General features: G+C 39.7%; 1 protein-coding gene across 2 annotated transcripts in view; it reads left to right on the top strand.

The window, feature by feature from the left end:
• Positions 1-21,049, top strand: part of BRD1 (bromodomain containing 1) — a 308,361-nt gene that overhangs the window by 218,725 nt on the left and 68,587 nt on the right. For both annotated transcript variants that reach the window (XM_053716621.1, XM_053716620.1), the window contains 2 exons: positions 12,651-12,786; positions 14,257-14,384. In XM_053716621.1, coding sequence (XP_053572596.1) covers positions 12,651-12,786; positions 14,257-14,384 — 264 coding nt within the window. The remainder of the gene's footprint in view (positions 1-12,650; positions 12,787-14,256; positions 14,385-21,049) is intronic.

Genomic DNA, 21,049 nt, shown 5'->3' with positions numbered 1-21,049 from the left:
CCCAAGGTTATCTTCTGGAATTCAAGGAACTTCCTCCAAGGGGGAGGTTCCACAGGTCTCAGTTGTCTTCAGACCACATAAAAAGACAGGCATTCTTACATTGTGTAGAAGACCTGTTAAAAATGGGAGTGATTCATCCTGTTCCATTAAGAGAACAAGGGATGGGGTTCTACTCCAATCTGTTCATAGTTCCCAAAAAAGAGGGAACGTTCAGACCAATCTTAGATCTCAAGATCTTAAACAAGTTTCTCAAGGTTCCATCGTTCAAGATGGAAACCATTCGAACTATTCTTCCTTCCATCCAGGAGGGTCAATTCATGACCACGGTGGATTTAAAGGATGCGTATCTACATATTCCTATCCACAAGGAACATCATCGGTTCCTAAGGTTCGCATTCCTGGACAAACATTACCAGTTCGTGGCGCTTCCTTTCGGATTAGCCACTGCTCCAAGGATTTTCACAAAGGACTAGGGTCCCTTCTAGCTGTGCTGAGACCAGGGGCATTGCTGTAGTACCTTTACTTGGACGACATTCTGATTCAAGCGTCGTCCCTTCCTCAAGCAAAGGCTCACACGGACATCGTCCTGGCCTTTCTCAGATCTCACGGATTGGAAAGTGAACGTGGAAAAGAGTTCTCTATCCCCGTCAACAAGGGTTCCCTTCTTGGGAACAATTATAGACTCCTTAGAAATGAGGATTTTTTCTAACAGAGGCCAGAAAAACAAAACTTCTAGACTCTTGTCGGATACTTCATTCCGTTCCTCTTCCTTCCATAGCTCAGTGCATGGAAGTGATTGGGTTGATGGTAGCGGCAATGGACATAGTTCCTTTTGCGCGCATTCATCTAAGACCATTACAACTGTGCATGCTCAGTCAGTGGAATGGGGACTATACAGACTTGTCTCCGAAGATACAAGTAAATCAGAGGACCAGAGACTCACTCCGTTTGGTGGCTGTCCCTGGACAACCTGTCACAAGGGATGACATTCGCAGACCAGAGTGGGTCATTGTCACGACCGACGCCAGTCTGATGGGCTGGGGCGCGGTCTGGGGATCCCTGAAAGCTCAGGGTCTTTGGTCTCGGGAAGAGTCTCTTCTACCGATAAATATTCTGGAACTGAGAGCGCTATTCAATGCTCTCAAGGCTTGGCCTCAGCTAGCGAGGGCCAAGTTCATACGGTTTCAATCAGACAACATGACAACTGTTGCGTACATCAACCATCAGGGGGGAACAAGAAGTTCCCTAGCGATGGAAGAAGTGACCAAAATCATTCTATGGGCGGGAGTCTCACTCTGCCACCTGTCTGCTATCCACATCCCAGGAGTGGAAAATTGGGAAGCGGATTTTCTGAGTCGTCAGACATTGCATCCGGGGGAGTGGGAACTCCATCCGGAAATCTTTGCCAAGTCACTCAACTGTGGGGCATTCCAGACATGGATCTGATGGCCTCTCGTCAGAACTTCAAAGTTCCTTGCTACGGGTCCAGATCCAGGGATCCCAAGGCGGCTCTAGTGGATGCACTAGTAGCACCTTGGACCTTCAAACTAGCTTATGTGTTCCCGCCGTTTCCTCTCCATCCCCAGGCTGGTAGCCAGGATCAATCAGGAAAGGGCGTCGGTGATCTTGATAGCTCCTGCGTGGCCACGCAGGACTTGGTATGCAGATCTGGTGAATATGTCATCGGCTCCACCATGGAAGCTACCTTTGAGACGAGACCTTCTTGTTCAAGGTCCGTTCGAACATCCGAATCTGGTCTCACTCCAGCTGACTGCTTGGAGATTGAACGCTTGATCTTATCGAAGCGAGGGTTCTCAGATTCTGTTATCGATACTCTTGTTCAGGCCCAGAAAGCCTGTAACTAGAAAGATTTACACAAAATTTGGAAAAAAATATATCTGTTGGTGTGAATCTAAAGGATTCCCTTGGGACAAGGTTAAGATTCCTAAGATTCTATCCTTCCTGCAAGAAGGATTGGAAAAAGGATTATCTGCAAGATCCCTGAAGGGACAGATTTCTGCCTTGTCTGTGTTACTTCACAAAAAGCTGGCAGCGGTGCCAGATGTTCAAGCCTTTGTTCAGGCTCTGGTTAGAATCAAGCCTGTTTACAAACCTTTGACTCCTCCTTGGAGTCTCAACTTAGTTCTTTCAGTTCTTCAGGGGGTTCCGTTTGAACCCTTACATTCCGTTGATATTAAGTTATTATCTTGGAAAGTTTTGTTTTTGGTTGCAATTTCTTCTGCTAGAAGAGTTTCAGAATTATCTGCTCTGCAGTGTCTCTCTCCTTATCTGGTGTTCCATGCAGATAAGGTGGTTTTACGTACTAAACCTGGGTTTTCTTCCAAAAGTTGTTTCTAACAAAAACATTAACCAGGAGATTATCGTACCTTCTCTGTGTCCGAAACCAGTTTCAAAGAAGGACGTTTTGTTGCACAATTTGGATGTTGTTCGCGCTCTAAAATTCTATTTAGAAGCTACAAAGGATTTTAGACAAACATCTTCCTTGTTGTTGTTTATTCTGGTAAAAGGAGAGGTCAAAAAGCAACTTCTACCTCTCTCTCTTTTTGGATTAAAAGCATCATCAGATTGGCTTACGAGACTGCCGGACGGCAGCCTCCCGAAAGAATCACAGCTCATTCCACTAGGGCTGTGGCTCCACATGGGCCTTCAAGAACGAGGCTTCTGTTGATCAGATATGTAGGGCAGCGACTTGGTCTTCACTGCACACTTTTACCAAAATTTTACAAGTTTGATACTTTTGCTTCTTCTGAGGCTATTTTTGGGAGAAAGGTTTTGCAAGCCGTGGTGCCTTCCATCTAGGTGACCTGATTTGCTCCCTCCCATCATCCGTGTCCTAAAGCTTTGGTATTGGTTCCCACAAGTAAGGATGACGCCGTGGACCGGACACACCTATGTTGGAGAAAACAGAATTTATGTTTACCTGATAAATTACTTTCTCCAACGGTGTGTCCGGTCCACGGCCCGCCCTGGTTTTTTAATCAGGTCTGATAATTTATTTTCTTTAACTACAGTCACCACGGTATCATATGGTTTCTCCTATGCAAATATTCCTCCTTAACGTCGGTCGAATGACTGGGGTAGGCGGAGCCTAGGAGGGATCATGTGACCAGCTTTGCTGGGCTCTTTGCCATTTCCTGTTGGGGATGAGAATATCCCACAAGTAAGGATGACGCCGTGGACCGGACACACCGTTGGAGAAAGTAATTTATCAGGTAAACATAAATTCTGTTTTTTTATTGGGGGCTCAGAGATGCAAGAGTTTAGGAAGTGTTTGACAGGTGTTTGTTTTACTTATTACTTGTTGCTATCTCCTTTCAGCTCAGCTTATTGGTCCATTCACTTTTGCTATGCTGCTGTTTGGCGCAATTTGTAAAAAAAGGTTTTTGTTTAATTGCAAGGAGGTGTTTTTTGCTACCGGGTGTGTCTGGTTTTCTGTGTTGGTGGGATAGCAACTTCTGGAGGGGTAAGGCCTCAACAGAGCTGAGGGTTTCACGTGCTTATTTATGTTTTATTGCTTCATATAAATAAACTTAATTTGGCTGATATCCAATTATGGACACTAATGCACATGTTGATTCATTTGAAAAATGCTTATTGTGCTTGTAGGCTAAGATAATTCCTCCTGTACAGTTTTGCTCTTCATGTTTAAATAAAACTTTAAAGTTTAAAGATAAGATACCTCTCCCCTGAGCCTCATGTCTCTCAGGATAGTGTTATCCTAGCTACTTTCGGATTTCCCCTCAAGCTTCACATGCAGTGCCCTGCGGTTCCTCTCAACCTCCTGTTTTTTTTTTTTACCTGGGGATTTTGCTGCGCAGATTACTTCTGCTATTTCTGCATCTTTATCAGCTTTTCCAAAGGTTTCTGGTAAATGAAAGAGGAAATCTAAACATATTGATGTTAGTAAGGCTGACTCCGCTAAATCTGCGTTACTCAGTTTGTCTCAATTATCCGATGAGGATGATTCTTCAGTGGCTTCTGAGGGGGAATTGTCAGATTCTGATACTGTAGTGACAAATTCTGCAGATTCATAGTAGATTAATTTCAGATTTAAGTTAGAACACCTTTGAGTTCTTTTGAGGGAGTTTCTTGCTACTTTGGAAGAATCCAAATCTGTTGCGGAGAATCCAAAGAGATGTTGTTGTCTATTCTATGGTCCCACGAGTGGAAAGTAAACCTGGGAAAGAGTTCCCTTGTTCCAGGTACAAGGGTTTGTTTCTTGGGAGCAATCATAGATTCCCTGTCCATGAAGATTTTTTCTGACGGAAGTCGGAAAATCCAAGCTTCATGTTTCTTGCCTGTCTCTCTAGTCTGCTATTCTTCCATCTGTGGCTCAATGCATGGAGGAGATTGGACTGATGGTTGCCTCCATGGACATTATTACTTTTACTTGGTTCCATCTGAGACCTCTGAAGCTATGCATGCTCAGTCAATGGAACGGGGACCACTCTCTCTCACAGAAGATAAATTTGGATTCCCTATCAAGAGTCTCACTCTCATGGTGGGTTTCACAGGACCATCTGTCTCGGGGGCACATGCTTCCTGAGGCCTTCCTTGGGGATTGTGGACCACGGGACGCCAGCCTGTTAGGCTGGGGAGCAGTTTTGGGTTTCTTAAAGACACAGGGTCTGTGGACTCTAGAGGAGTCGTCTCTTCCAATAAACATCTTGGAGTTGAGAGCAATTTTCTATGCTTTAATAGCTTGGCCTCAACTAGCTTTGGTCCGATTTATCAGATTTCAGTCGGACAACATCACCTTGGTGGCCCTACATCAGTCACCAGGAGGAACCTCAGAGTCTCACGATTGCCATCTCTCTGCCATACACTTACCAATGGTGAACAACTGGAGGCGGATTTTCTAAGCAGGCAGACTTTTCATCCCGGAGAGTGGGCTCTCCACCCAGAGGTTTTCACAATAACTCTCAGGTGGGGGGTTCCGGAGTTGGATCTGCTGGCGTCTCGTCAAAACGCCAAGCTTCCAAAGTACGGTCAAGGTCAAGAGATCCTCGAGCCATTCTGGTACATGCGCTAGTGGTTCCTTGGAGCTTCAACCTAGCATGCCTGTTTCCTCCGTTCTGCGGATTTTTTTCCGCCGTGGAGGTTACTTTTCAGGAAGGACCTTCTACTTCAGGGTCCCTTTCTTCATCCAAATCTGGTTTCTCTGAAGCTGACTGCTTAGAGATTGAACGTCTAAGTTTGGCTAGATGTGGCTTCTCTGAGAAAGTCATAGATACTATGCTTCAGGCTCGTAAACCGGTTACTCACAGCATTTACCATAGGCTATGGTGTAAATACCTTCATTGGTGTGATTCAAAAGGTTTTTCTTGGAACACAGTAAGGGTTCCTTGAATTTTGGCTTTTCTTCAGGAGGGCCTGGACATGGGTTTGTCAGTCTGTACTTTGAAGGGTTAGATTTCTGCTCTGTCCTTTTGTATAAACATCTGGCAGTTCTGCCAGATGTTCAGTCTTTTGTTCAGGCCTTGGTCAATATCAGGCTTGTGTTTAAATCTGTTGCTCCTCCTTGGAGTCTTAACCTTGTTCTTAGAGTTTTGCAGCATGCTCCGTTTGAGCCGATGCATTCTGTTAATTTTAAATTTCTATCTCGGAAGGTTTTGTTTCTTCTTGCTATTTCTTCTGCTCGCAGAATTTCCAAACTTTCGGTTCTGCAGTGTGATTCCCCTTACCTTACTTTTCATGCTGATAAGGCGGTCCTTCGTGCTAAGCTAGGGTTTCTCCCTAAGGTAGTGTCGGATCGCAATATTTATCAGGAAATTGTTGTTTCTTCTTCCCAGAAGGAGATTCTTTTGCATAACTTGGATGTTGTTTGTGCTTTTAAATTTTTCCTTCAAGCAACTAAAGATTTTCGGCTGACTTCTGCCCTGTTGTTTTCTCTGGACAGCAGCCTCCTGAAAGAATTACGGCTCATTCCATTAGAGCTGTTTAATCTTCATGGGTTTTCAAAAACTTGGTCGTCCTCTACATACTTTTTCCAAATTCTACAAATTTGATACTTTTGCCTCAGCTGAGGCTTCTTTTGGGAGAAAGGTTCTTCAAGCGGTAGTGCCTTCAATTTAGGTCCGCCTGTCTTGTTTTCCCTTCCTATTCATTCTGTGTCCTCTAGCTTGGGTATTGGTTCCCACTAGTAATTAGAATGTTTTGTGGACTCTCTATGCCATAGGAAAGAAAACATAATTTATGCTTACCTGATTAAAAAATAATTTTTCCGGGCATAGAGAGTTTACGACTCACGCTTGTTTAAATTCAGACAGGTTTTTTTGTACAAACCTCAGGCACCTTTATATCTTTTTTGTTACTTTTTTTCGTTCCCTTTGGCCGAATGACTGGGGTTTATGGGTAAGGGAAGTGATACTTAACAGCTTTGCTGGGGTGCTCTTTGCTGCGTCCTGCTGGCTAGGTGTGAATATCCCACTTGTAATTAGAATATTTTGTGTACTCTCTATGCCCGGAAAGAAAGAAATTTATCAGGTAAGCATACATTTTTATTTTTTTTCTTTGTAAAACATTAGAATTGGCAGTTAAGTTTCCTCAGGACATAAAGAAATGTGATATTTTTCCGCAAAACATTTATTTTTGAAAACCAAAACCGAAAAGGACTTTTTTTTTTTTTTAAAGAAAATGATTTTAAAATAGTTTTTTCTATAATTTTATTAATAATATAAAACTTACAAGACAAAATTGCTTAATATCCCTTTCAAAGGTAAGACCCTTTTTGGGCCAGAATTGAAAGAGATTATTTCAGACATCACTGGGGGAAGGGCCATGCCTTCCCACAGGATAGGCCTTTTAAGTCTAAGAATAAGTCCAATTTTCGTTCCTTTCGTAACTTCAGGAACGGACCGTCTCCTAACTCTGCAGCCTCTAGACAAGAGGGTAACGCTTCCCAGGCTAAGCCAGCTTGGAAACCAATGCAAGGCTGGAACAAGGGTAAACAGGCCAAGAAGCCTGCTGCTGCTACCAAGACAGCATGAAGGGGTAGCCCCCGATCCGGGACCGGATCTAGTAGGGGGCAGACTCTCTCTCTTTGCTCAGGCTTGGGCAAGAGATGTTCCGGATCCCTGGGCACTAGAAATAGTCTCTCAGGGTTATCTTCTAGAATTCAAGGAACTTCCTCCAAGGGGAAGGTTCCACATGTCTCGCTTATCTTCAGACCAGATAAAGAGACAGGCATTCTTACATTGTGTAGGAGACCTGTTAAGGATGGGAGTGATACACCCAGTTCCAACAGCGGAACAAGGTCAGGGGTTTTACTCAAACCTGTTTGTAGTTCCCAAAAAAGAGGGAACTTTCAGACCAATTCTGGATTTAAAAATTTTAAACAAATTTATCAGAGTTCCATCGTTCAAAATGGAAACCATTCGAACAATTTTACCCACAATCCAGGAGGGTCAATATATGACTACCGTGGATTTAAAGGATGCGTACCTACATATTCCTATCCACAAAGATCATCATCAGTTCCTAAGGTTCGCCTTTCTGGACAAACATTACCAGTTCGTGGCTCTTCCGTTCGGTTTGGCCACTGCTCCCAGAATTTTCACAAAGGTGCTAGGGTCCCTTCTGGCGGTTCTAAGACCGAGGGGCATTGCAGTGGCACCTTATCTAGACGACATTCTAATTCAAGCGTCGTCTCTTTCCAAGGCAAAGGCTCATACAGACATTGTTCCAGCCTTTCTCAGATCTCACGGGTGGAAGGTGAACGTAGAAAAGAGTTCCCTGTCTCCGTCAACAAGAGTTCCCTTTTTGGGAACAATAATAGACTCTTTAGAAATGAAGATCTTCCTGACAGAGGTCAGAAAGTCAAAGCTTCTAAACCCTTGTCAAGTTCTTCACTCTATTCTGCAGCATTCCATAGCTCAGTGCATGGAAGTAGTAGGGTTGATGGTTGCAGCAATGGACATAGTTCCTTTTGCTCGAATTCATCTAAGACCATTACAACTGTGCATGCTCAATCAGTGGAATGGGGACTATGCAGACTTGTCTCCCCAGATTCAAGTAGACAAGGTAACCAGAGAATCACTCAGTTGGTGGTTGACTCAGAATCACCTGTCTCAGGGAATGCGTTTCCGCAGACCAGAGTGGATCATTGTCACGACCGACGCCAGTCTATTAGGCTGGGGCGCGGTCTGGGATTCCCTGAAAGCTCAGGGTCTATGGTCTCGGGAGGAGTCCTTTCTTCCGATAAACATCCTGGAACTGAGAGCGATATTCAATGCGCTCCAGGCTTGGCCTCAACTAGCGAAGGCCGGATTCATAAGATTCCAGTCGGATAACATGACGACTGTAGCTTACATCAATCATCAGGGAGAAACAAAGAGTTCCTTGGCGATGAGAGAGGTATCAAAGATCATCAAATGGGCGGAGGATCACTCCTGCCACCTATCCGCAATTCACATCCCAGGAGTAGAGAACTGGGAGGCGGATTATTTGAGTCGTCAGACTTTCCATCTGGGGGAGTGGGAACTCCACTCGGAGGTCTTTGCCCAGTTAACTCAATTATGGGGCATTCCAGACATGGATCTGATGGCGTCTCGTCAGAACTTCAAGGTTCCTTGCTACGGGTCCAGATCCAGGGATCCCAGGCGACTCTAGTGGATGCATTAGTGGCGCCTTGGTCGTTCAACCTAGCTTATGTGTTTCCACCGTTTCCTCTCCTTCCCAGGCTCGTAGCCAGGATCAAACAGGAGAAGGCCTCAGTGATTCTGATAGCTCCTGCGTGGCCACGCAGGACTTGGTATGCAGACCTGGTGAATATGTCATCGGCTCCACCATGGAAGCTACCTTTGAGACAGGATCTTCTAGTACAAGGTCCATTCGAACATCCAAATCTAGTTTCTCTGCAGCTGACTGCTTGGAAATTGAACGCTTGATTTTATCCAAGCGTGGGTTTTCAAATTCAGTGATAGATACTCTGGTTCAAGCCAGAAAACCTGTGACTAGAAAGATTTACCATAAAATATGGAAAAAATATATCTGTTGGTGTGAATCCAAGGGATTCTCCTGGAGTAAGATTACAATTCCTAAGATTCTTTCCTTTCTCCAAGAGGGTTTGGATAAAGGGTTGTCAGCGAGTTCTCTAAAAGGACAGATTTCTGCTTTATCTGTTTTGTTACACAAACGCCTGGCAGCTGTGCCAGATGTACAAGATTTTGTACAGGCTTTGGTCAGTATCAAGCCTGTTTACAGACCCATGACTCCTCCTTGGAGTCTAAATTTAGTTCTTTCAGTTCTTCAAGGGGTTCCGTTTGAACCCTTACATTCCATAGATATCAAGTTACTATCTTGGAAAGTTCTGTTTTTGGTTGCTATTTCTTCTGCTAGAAGAGTTTCTGAATTATCTGCTTTGCAGTGTGATCCACCCTATCTGGTGTTCCATTCAGATAAGGTCGTTTTGCGTACCAAGCCTGGTTTTCTTCCAAAAGTTGTTTCCAACAAGAATATTAACCAGGAAATAGTTGTTCCTTCTCTGTGTCCGAAACCAGTTTCAAAGAAGGAACGTTTGTTACACAATTTAGATGTAGCCCGTGCTCTAAAGTTCTATTTAAAAGCAACAAAGGATTTTAGACAAACCTCATCTTTGTTTGTCGTTTACTCTGGTAAGAGGAGAGGACAAAAAGCTACTGCTACCTCTCTTTCTGGCTGAAAAGCATTATCCGATTGGCTTATGAGACTGCCGGACGGCAGCCTCCTGAACGAATCACAGCTCACTCCACTAGGGCTGTGGCTTCCACATGGGCCTTCAAGAACGAGGCTTCTGTTGATCAGATATGTAAGGCAGTGACTTGGTCTTCTCTGCACACTTTTGCCAAATTTTACAAATTTGATACTTATGCTTCTTCTGAGGCTATTTTTGGGAGAAAGGTTTTGCAAGCCGGTATTGGTTACCACAAGTAAGGATGACACCGTGGACCGGACACACCAATGTTGGAGAAAACAGAATTTATGCTTACCTGATAAATTTCTTTCTCCAACGGTGTGTCCGGTCCATGGCCCGCCCTGGTTTTTTAATCAGGTTTGAAAAATTTCTTTCTCTGTACACTACAGTCACCACGGCACCCTATAGTTTCTCCTTTTTTACTCCTAACCGTCGGTCGAATGACTGGGGGGCTGAGCCTGAGGAGGGGCTATATGGGCAGCTTTTGCTGTGCTCTTTGCCATTTCCTGTTGGGGAAGAGAATATTCCCATAAGTATGGATGACGCCGTGGACCGGACACACCGTTGGAGAAAGAAATTTATCAGGTAAGCATAAATTCTGTTTTGTTTTTTTTTTACCTGCAGCTGGGCAGCAGCTAAAGTATAACTTTTTACACAGAACTTACTCTGCTGAGCTGAGGAGATTGTGAGGTAAAATATCTTCCTTTTTTACATAGAGATGCTCAGGTGATATTTTCCTGTCAGCTTTTTACAGTTATACTGCATCAGTTTCAAGTGATTTAGCATATGAGTATTATGTCCCTTTAATATTTCATGATTCAGATAGCTCAGCAGTTTTAAGAGACTTTCCAATTTACTTCCATTATCAAATTGTACTGACTCTTTTTATATGGACTTTTTTTTTTTTTTTTTGAAGCACCGGCTCCTACTTTTCTTGTGCAAGAGTTCATCGTATATGTGTATGAGTCTCTCCCATTGGCTTATGGCCGTCACATGATACTGGGGGCAGAAAATTGAAGCAAATTTTGAAATTTGTTAGAAAAAATATATACTGCTTTTGCGTTGTAGGCTTATCACTTGTTGATTATGCAATTCTACTGTATATAATGGTCCTGTAAAGGGACAGTCTAGTCAAAATTAAACTTGCATGATTCAAATAGAGCATACCATTTTAAACATTCTAATTTACTTTTATCATCAAATTTGCTTTGTTCACTTGGTATTCTTTGTTGAAAGCTAAATTTAGGTAGGCTCATATGATAATTTCTTATCCGAGTGCATTTTGACAGTTTTTCACAGCTAGAGAGCTTGTGGAGTTATTTATAAGTAGCACTGATTGGCTAAAATGCAAGTCTGTCAAAAGAACTGAAATAAGGGGGCAGTCTGCAAAGGCTTAGACAAAAGGTAATAAGGGTAAAATGTATATTAATACAACAGTGTGGATTATGCCAAACTGGGGAATGGGTCATAAAGAAATTATCTTTTTTTTAATTTTTATTTTTAAAACAATAAACAATATGGAGTTGACTGTCCCTTTAAAGCATCCTGCAGGATTCAGAGCATTGATCTCAAATGTGAAACATGATTGCTTGATCAGAACAGGAACTCATTTACTTCTATCCCTAATTGGCCACAGCAAAGGAGATAAATTAAGCGTACTTGAGGCTTTTCAAGGGCTATATCCCTGGACTGTGTATGTATATGGGGGGATAACATATAAATATTCTCTCAATTTATCTCAATCTCACACTTTTTCTCTCAATAGCTTTCTATCTTAATCAATCTTTCTTTTTTTTTTATATTTATAATGCGTGTATCATAATATACTTTTTAAGCTACAGTTTTAATATTACATGTTTATATGAACAATTATATTTGTACTTGTTTAGGACAAATGTCTTCTTTTTAAAGTGATGATAAATCCTAGCATTTGTGAAAAGCTAGGGTTTACCATTGGAACAAATAAAGGGGACTTTCAGTCAAGTTCCTTTATTTGTTTGAAGTGTTCGCCGCACTGAGCTCCTCAAGCAGCCCACAGCAGAACACTTTTTGCTGAGAGGTGACGTCTCCACCTCTTACCAAATTGCCGTGCGTCCCAGCTGGCGCCAAGCTGGATAGCCTGCATTGCTATTGGCTAAGAGGTGAAAACGTCACCTTCTCTGCAAAATAGCGTTCTGCTGTGGGCTGCCTGAGGCGCTCTGCGCGTCGAATTCTTCAAGCAAATAGAGGAACTTTTAGCATAAGTATTTTATACGTCTTGACTGAAAGTCCCCTTTATTTGTTCCAATGGTAAATCCTAGCATTTCACAAACACTAGGATTTACTATCACTTTAAAGGGACATAATACTCATATGCTAAATCACTTGAAACTAATGCAGTATAACTGTAAAAAGCTGACAGGAAAATATCATCTGAGCATCTCTATGTAAAAAAGGAAGATATTTTACCTCACAATTTCCTCAGCTCAGCAGAGTAAGTTCTGTGTAAAAAGTTATTCTCAGCTGCAGGTTAAAAAAATAATAAAAACAAATGAAGAAATGAACAGCAGCCAATCAGCATCAGCAGTGCTGAGGTCATGAACTCTTTTACTGTGATCTCATGAGATTTCACTTAACTCTCATGAGATTTCATTGTAAACTTCCTTACACTGAATAGGGAAATAAGATGTGTGCACTAATGCTCGCTCCTTCCGCTTTCCCGGGATAGACATACTGATTTGTTGCTTAGAAGTCCTTTACAATAAGATGTGGCTACTGAGAAACTTTTGAGGTAAAATATCTTTCTTTTTTACATAGAGATGTTCAGGTGATATTTTCTAGTTTGCTTTTTACAGCTATGCTGCATCACTTTCAAGTGTTTAAACATTTGGGTATTATGGCCCTTAAATGTTTTTTTGTTTTTGTGAATTTCATTCCTATATAGTTTTGGCATTTTCATATTTGTTTTGTTTTTCAGGTCTCTCAAATGGCTATGCTGAAGGGGACAAGGCAAAAGAATTCAGTGTGATGCCAAGTCGTAAGGTGGAGCCTCGCAGGCGATGTGCTTCAGAGTCTAGTATTTCTTCAAATAACAGCTTATTGTGCAACTCAAGGTAAAATGTATTTTAATTGTATTATTCACATTGCCCTCTAACACTACCAAACATTTATGCAATTCTTCTGTATTTAATGGTCCTTTTAAAGGGACGGTCTAGTCAAAATTAAACTTTCATGATTCAGATAAGAGCATGCAGTTTTAAACATCTTTCCAGTTGACTTTTATCATCAAATTTGAATTGTTCTTTTGGTATTCTTTGTTAAAAGCTAAACCTAGGTAGACTCATATGCTAATTTCTAAGCCCTTCAAGGCCGCCTCTTATCTCAGTGCATTTTGACATTTTTTCACAGCCAGACAGCACTAGTTCATGTGTGCCATATAGATAACATTGTTCTCGATCCCATGGAGTTATTTATGAATCAGCACAGATTGGCTAAAATGCAAGTCTGTCAAAAGCACTGATATAAGGGGATAATCACAGATGAAAAAATTGTATAAATATAACCCTGTTGGTTATGCAAGACTGGGGAATTGGTAAAAAAGAGATTATCTTTTTCAACAATAACAATTCTGGAGTAGACTGTCCCTTTCACTTAATTTAATTGCGATGCCACCATTTACTTTCTAAAACCTTCCTTTAGTTTAATTTTACTTCCATTATTGTTCTATTTTCTTAGTTTGAGCTCACCATGTTCATCAGAAAAGGATATTGTTTTCAGAAATTAACAAGCATTCACATTAGAATTTCTATTTAAAAAAAATCCTGAAAATTATACGTTTGAGTTTTTCTAAGTAACATCATCTTTATTATCAGCGCCATGCTTACTCACTAATTTAAATATTAGAGATGTGCATTTGGATCCTTCATGAGAATCTAAATGCGGAAGCAGGTGGATGATCATACCGCTTGGATCTTTTTCATAGCAGGATTGATTCTAGTGAAAGTTTACCACTCTAAATCTGTGCAAATCCAGATCTTCGTTTAAGGATCTTTCACTAGAATCCCTCCGCTATGAAAAGATTTGAGCGGTGGCCTACTTCTGCATTTGGAACCTCACAAACGATCCAAATGCACATTCTTAATAAATATTAAATACTTATTTTTATTGAAAGTTCAGTTCATGGTTTTAAATACAGCAGTTACCTTTATTTATATTTTTATGATGTCTACTGATGACACCAACAAGTTACATTAAACATGTGTAAAATATGTGCTTGTCCCACACTTCTTACAGAGGCCAAAAAGCTCATTCTGCAACCTAGGTCCATTGTTTTGTTTGTTTGCTGTTGCTTTTTTGAGTATATCCGTGTTGCAAATGTTTTATTCTGGAAAAAATAAATTGATTATTAATGTGACAGGCCTACACAGTGGAAAATTGTGTGTTTTTTTCTTTTTCTTTGGCCTTCTCAATAATGGTCATTTAAAGATTTATCTTTAATTTAATTTGTTTCACAATTTGTATTCTATTAATAGTTCAGTTCATGGTGAGTTATCTCTCTGTATTATTCTTGTTCTTATTATCAGTTTTACGTTGCCAAAGTGCGGTAAAGGTAAACCTGCTCTTATTCGGCGCCATACCATAGAGGACAGAAGTGAATTTATATCTTGTATAGAGAATGGAAACTATGCAAGAGCAGCAAGAATTGCAGCAGGTACTTTCATTTCATTTGTGTCTTCTTTGCCAATGATTAGAGACTCTATAAAACATTTTGGGCCAGATTACAAGTGGAGTGCTAATGATCGCTCCCGCTCGAGCGTTAATTCAGCTAGAAGTTTTTTGCACTCATATTGCGAGTTGAAAGTAAACTGTTTTCGCTCTCGCGCTAACCCGACAAGAGCAAAAAGCAGGTTAGAATTTTGTGTCCGTGTTTACGTATTTCCCCCATAGAAGTCAAGAGAGGAAAAAAAGTGGGGGAAAAACACCACACTCTAGCGCAAACCTGATCACATTCTCAGTTGCGCTAATCTCACATAAAAATATTAATATTTCACACTCCAATGTTCTTCAAATAACAGAATATGTTCTATTTATTCACAAATACATATTTCTACATATATCTTATACATAATTATATATAGGTATAGATATATACAGATCTATATATATCTATTTACAAATACATAACATATTCTGCTATGTGCAGAACATTGGAATATGAAATATTTACTGTAAATACATAGTTAAAACCTTTATTAAAAATGAATAGTGCATAAAAATGCTTTAACATGTTTTCATCTACTTAACAGCAAAGCTGCAATGCACTTCAATATGTCTAGATATGTGTACATATGTATTTGTGTTTATATGTCTATGTCTGTAAATAAATATACACATATAAATACATATGTACACATATATAGACCTATTTATATTTATATACATCTTTAGACAAGTTATATGTATGTATCTGTATTTTAAAGCCCTTTGGCTGCCTTTTTTTAGTTAACACCCGGGCCTCATATATTTCAGCCTTTTCTCTGTGTCATGATACACTCATGGGGGAAGTAGTTAATACCTGGATTAGCTACCCAGCAGAGGTGCTATTGGGGTCTATTGGGGTAATCTGTAATGTTCTTTCTTTGTGTAACTTCTGTGTGTTCGTGGTACCTCTTGATACCCTGGTTTAGAGACTTGCATGGAATGTTGTAATCGTAAATTGACACAAGGGCGGTGGTCTTGACAAAACAAAGAGAGACTGAGATATAATTGAATGTAACAGAAAATGTATTCAGAACTTGCCTGGGACAAGAAGTAGTAACAACTTGAATGAGGTTCTCACACAGACCTACTGAAAGTTTTTGAATAAGTATAGATTTTATGTTTATTTTGTCCCCCTTTAATTTTAAAGGACTATATTTTTGCATATATCTTGTTGTTTTGTATGTTTTTGTAATTTGTTATTAAACATATAATAATCTAATTCTGTTTTTGGGCTCTAATATCTGAATTCACACACTGAAATAAAAAAAAGGTTAACGACCTGTTACCTAACTGTTAATTGCGTGAGTTATTGGGTTTCCAAGACACCCTTATTCAAAACTCATTGGTAGTGGCAGCATTAGTAATCTGGGGTGGTGTAGGCAGGATTTGGGGGTTAATTTGTTGTCCCTTTAGGTCCTTTGTAGAGTTAAAGGTTTAAAGGGACACAACCCAAATTTTTTTCTTTTGTGATTCAGATAGAGCATGCAATTTTAAGCAACTTTCTAATTTACTCCTATTATCAAATTTTCTTCATTCTCTTGGTATCTTTGTTTGAAAAGCAAGAATGTAAGTTTAGATGCCGGCACATTTTTGGTGAACAACCTGGGTTGTTCTTGCCGATTGGTGAATAAATTTGCCCACCAATAACAAGTGCTGTCCAGGGTACTGAACCAAAAATCGGCTGGCTCCTTAGTTTAGATGCCTTCTTTTTCAAATAAAGATAGCAAGAGAACGAAGAAAAAATGATAATAGGAGTAAATTAGAAAGTTGCTTAAAATTGCATGCTCTATCAGAATCAGGAAAGAAAAAAAAATTGTTCAGTGTCCCTTTAAGGGAACCAGTGGTTGCATGCTATTAACCCCTTCATGCCCCCACACTCCCCATAGTGACGGCTGGGTGGATAGGTTTAATCGTCAGTGTGCAATATTTTATTTTTTTAAAACATTTTTATTAGATAGTGTTGCTAGGACTGTAGCTATATTTTTGTAATGTATATTTGATGTGTTTTGTGACACTTTTTTATGTTTTGCAAAACAGTTAACCAGAGCTCTGAAGTCACAGTAATCATTCTAGTGTAAATCTCGATTGCGCGTAAATGATTGCGTATTCTTTCAACTTGTAATACCAGTGGTAAGCCCAACGAGCGCAAACCCTCGCGATAAACCCCTTATTGCTTGGGCGCAAATGTTTGCACTCCACCTATAATCTAGCCCTTTATAAGTAAATTGTGATTCCTAAATCTTGTCATACTTCATTTTTTTTTATTTTTAACTATTATTTTAGATTGTTTACTATTGTTGTTGTTGTTGTTGTTTTTTAAGCATAAATATGATTAATTCTAATCAATTGGCTAGAAGTATTTTTTTTTTTTTAAACTGAGCTGCTGAGGAAATAAGTTACTTTCGCACGCCCTCTCTACCAGTTGCCGTTATGTTTTTAGATGTGACCACTAGCATTTATCAACATTATTTTAATTTGCATGGTTAATACAGGTGGTCCCAGCTTCTGAAGTAGTATGTCCTCAGCAAGGTACACTGTTTGGTAGTTTGCCTTACCTATAGAAAAATCTGTTGAAAACCAAACAAACAAGAAAATACATTTGTGTAAGTCAGGAAAGGTAAACTTTTTTTAATAGTGTGAACCCAAATTGGCAATAGACTCACAGGCAGTATGGTGGTAGCTCAGGGGCAGCACCTCATTTGTTAAACTAGCAAAAATTGTTTTTCATCTTGGTATAGACCAATAAGTGTTTTTATTTTAATAGTTATATCAGCAGTATTAAACAAATATAAATAATATGTATAATAAACTTGATATGTACAGCTATATTTGAAGCTAGCAGCTGGTGATGCATGGCAAGCTTTAGAATGTGGTAATCTCTGAAAGGGACATGAGACCCATTTTTATTTCTTTCATGATTTAGGTAGAGAATGCAATTTTACACAACTTTCGAGTTGACTTCTTTTATTTAATTGTCTGTTTTCTTGGTATCCTTTGTTGAAACCCATAACTAGGTAGGCTCAGGAGCTGGGAACTTGCGGCTGATTGGTGGCTGCATGTTAATGCTGCCTGTAATTTGGCTTACAGGTGTTTAGTTAGTTCCCAGTAGTGCATTGCTGCTTCTTAAAAAAAAAAAAAAAAAAAAAAAAAGATACCAAGAAAATTAAAAGCAAGATTCATATTAGAAGTAAATCGGGAAAGCTGTTTAAAAATGTATGCGCAATCTGAATCTTGAAAGAAAAAAATTGTATTTAATGTCCCTTTACGTGACCTCATAAACCAATTGGTCATGTACATACCACTGTTTTATTTACTATTTTATGCTACTCCACACAGTTTGATAGAAAAGTATATATAGAGGACCGCACCAAATGCGTGTGAATAGTATACAGGCTCACTTCTGGGAGAACGATTGCCTAACCTAATCATTCTTAGTTATATGTGAAATATAGAAAATATATATATTTAGCCACTGTTTACACTTTGGTACTTGTATCCATATACTATTAACATACAGTATACATTGTCTCCACTTTGTATTCTTACACACACGGGTCCTTTTTTGCTAGTATCTCACAGCCATTGTTGTTCAAAGATTGAACTTAGTTACTCCTCTTATCCTATTATCCTTACCTGTGATATCGACTTTCATTTCTTTCATGTAATTAGCAAGAGTCCATGAGCTAGTGACGTATGGGATATACATTCCTACCAGGAGGGGCAAAGTTTCCCAAACCTTAAAATGCCTATAAATACACCCCTCACCACACCCACAATTCAGTTTTACAAACTTTGCCTCCTATGGAGGTGGTGAAGTAAGTTTGTGCTAGATTCTACGTTGATATGCGCTCCACAGCAGGTTTGAGCCCAGTTTTCCTCTCAGCGTGCAGTGAATGTCAGAGGGATGTGAGGAGAGTATTGCCTGTTTGAATTCAATGATCTCCTTCTACGGGGTCTATTTCATAGGTTCTCTGTTATCGGTCATAGAGATTCATCTCTTACCTCCCTTTTCAGATCGACGATATACTCTTATATATATATACCATTACCTCTGCTGATTTTCGTTTCAGTACTGGTTTGGCTTTCTACAAACATGTAGATGAGTGTCCTGGGGTAAGTAAGTCTTATTTTCTGTGACACTCTAAGCTATGGTTGGGCACTTTTTTATTAAAGTTCTAAATATATATATTCAAACATTTATTTGCCTTGACTCAGGATGTTCAACATTCCTTATTTTCAGACAGTCAGTTTCATATTTGGGATATTGCACTTGAATCAATTATTTTTCTTACCTTAAAAATTTGACTTTTTTCCCTGTGGGCTGTTAGGCTCGCGGGGGCTGAAAATGCTTCATTTTATTGCGTCATTCTTGGCGCTGATTTTTTTGGCGCAAAAAATCTTTTCTGTTTCCGGCGTCATACGTGTCGCTGGAAGTTGCGTCATTTTTTGACGTTCTTTTGCGCCAAAAATGTTGGCGTTCCGGATGTGGCGTCATTTATTGGCGCCAAAAGCATTTAGGCGCCAAAATAATGTGGGCGTCTTATTTGGCGCTAAAAAAATATGGGCGTCGCTTTTGTCTCCACATTTTTAAGTCTCATTTTTCATTGCTTCTGGTTGCTAGAAGCTTGTTCTTTGGCATTTCTTCCCATTCCTGAAACTGTCATTTAAGGAATTTGATCAATTTTGCTTTATATGTTGTTTTTTCTCTTACATATTGCAAGATGTCTCACGTTGCATCTGAGTCAGAAGATACTTCAGGAAAATCGCTGTCTGGTGCTGGAACTACCAAAGCTAAGTGTATCTGCTGTAAACTTTTGGTAGCTGTTCCTCCAGCTGCTGTTTGTATTAATTGTCATGACAAACTTGTTAATGCAGATATTTCCTTTAGTAATGTACCATTACCTGTTGCAGTTCCATCAACATCTAATGTTCAGAATGTTCCTGATAACATAAGAGATTTTGTTTCTGAATCCATCAAGAAGGCTATGTCTGTTATTCCTCCTTCTAGTAAACATAAAAAATCTTTTAAAACTTCTCTTTATACAGATGAATTTTTAAATGAACATCATCATTCTGATTCTAATGACTCTTCTGGTTCAGAGGATTCTGTCTCAGAGGTTGATGCTGATAAATCTTCATATTTATTTAAAATGGAATTTATTCGTTCTTTACTTAAAGAAGTACTAATTGCTTTAGAAATTGAGGATTCTGGTCCTCTTGATACTAAATCTAAACGTTTAGATAAGGTCTTTAAATCTCCTGTGGTTATTCCAGAAGTTTTTCCTGTTCCTGGTGCTATTTCTGAAGTAATTTCCAGAGAATGGAATAATTTGGGTAATTCATTTACTCCTTCTAAACGTTTTAAGCAATTATATCCTGTGCCGTCTGATAGATTAGAATTTTGGGACAAAATCCCTAAAGTTGATGGGGCTATTTCTACCCTTGCTAAACGTACTACTATTCCTACGGCAGATGGTACTTCGTTTAAGGATCCTTTAGATAGGAAAATTGAATCCTTTCTAAGAAAAGCTTATCTGTGTTCAGGTAATCTTCTTAGACCTGCTATATCATTGGCTGATGTTGCTGCAGCTTCAACTTTTTGGTTGGAAACTTTAGCGCAACAAGTAACAGATCATGATTCTCATAATATTATTATTCTTCTTCAACATGCTAATAATTTTATCTGTGATGCCATTTTTGATATTATCAGAGTTGATGTCAGGTTTATGTCTCTAGCTATTTTAGCTAGAAGAGCTTTATGGCTTAAAACTTGGAATGCTGATATGTCTTCTAAATCGACTCTACTTTCCATTTCTTTCCAGGGTAACAAATTATTTGGTTCTCAGTTGGATTCTATTATCTCAACTGTTACTGGTGGGAAAGGAACTTTTTTACCACAGGATAAAAAATCTAAGGGTAAAAACAGGGCTAATAATCGTTTTCGTTCCTTTCGTTTCAACAAAGAACAAAGGCCTGATCCTTCATCCTCAGGAGCAGTTTCAGTTTGGAAACCATCTCCAGTCTGGAATAAATCCAAGCCTTCTAGAAAAGCAAAGCCAGCTTCTAAGTCCACATGAAGGTGCGGCCCTCATTCCAGCTCAGCTGGTAGGGGGCAGGTTACGTTTTTTCAAAGAAATTTGGATCAATTCTGTTCACAATCTTTGGATTCAGAACATTGTTTCAGAAGGGTACAGAATTGGTTTCAAGATAAGACCTCCTGTAAAGAGATTTTTTCTTTCCCGTGTCCCAGTAAATCCAGTGAAAGCTCAAGCATTTCTGAAATGTGTTTCAGATCTAGAGTTGGCTGGAGTAATTATGCCAGTTCCAGTTCTGGAACAGGGGCTGGGGTTTTATTCGAATCTCTTCATTGTACCCAAGAAGGATAATTCCTTCAGACCAGTTCTGGATCTAAAAATATTGAATCGTTATGTAAGGATACCAACGTTCAAAATGGTAACTGTAAGGACTATCTTGCCTTTTGTTCAGCAAGGGCATTATATGTCCACAATAGATTTACAGGATGCATATCTGCATATTCCGATTCATCCAGATCATTATCAGTTCCTGAGATTCAATTTTCTGGACAAGCATTACCAGTTTGTGGCTCTGCCGTTT

This window comes from Bombina bombina, chromosome 6 (assembly GCF_027579735.1).
Source record: "Bombina bombina isolate aBomBom1 chromosome 6, aBomBom1.pri, whole genome shotgun sequence".
In the NCBI taxonomy this organism is placed as follows: domain Eukaryota; kingdom Metazoa; phylum Chordata; class Amphibia; order Anura; family Bombinatoridae; genus Bombina; species Bombina bombina.
Note: the sequence above shows the minus strand (reverse complement) of the source record. Positions and strands in the feature narration are given on the sequence as shown.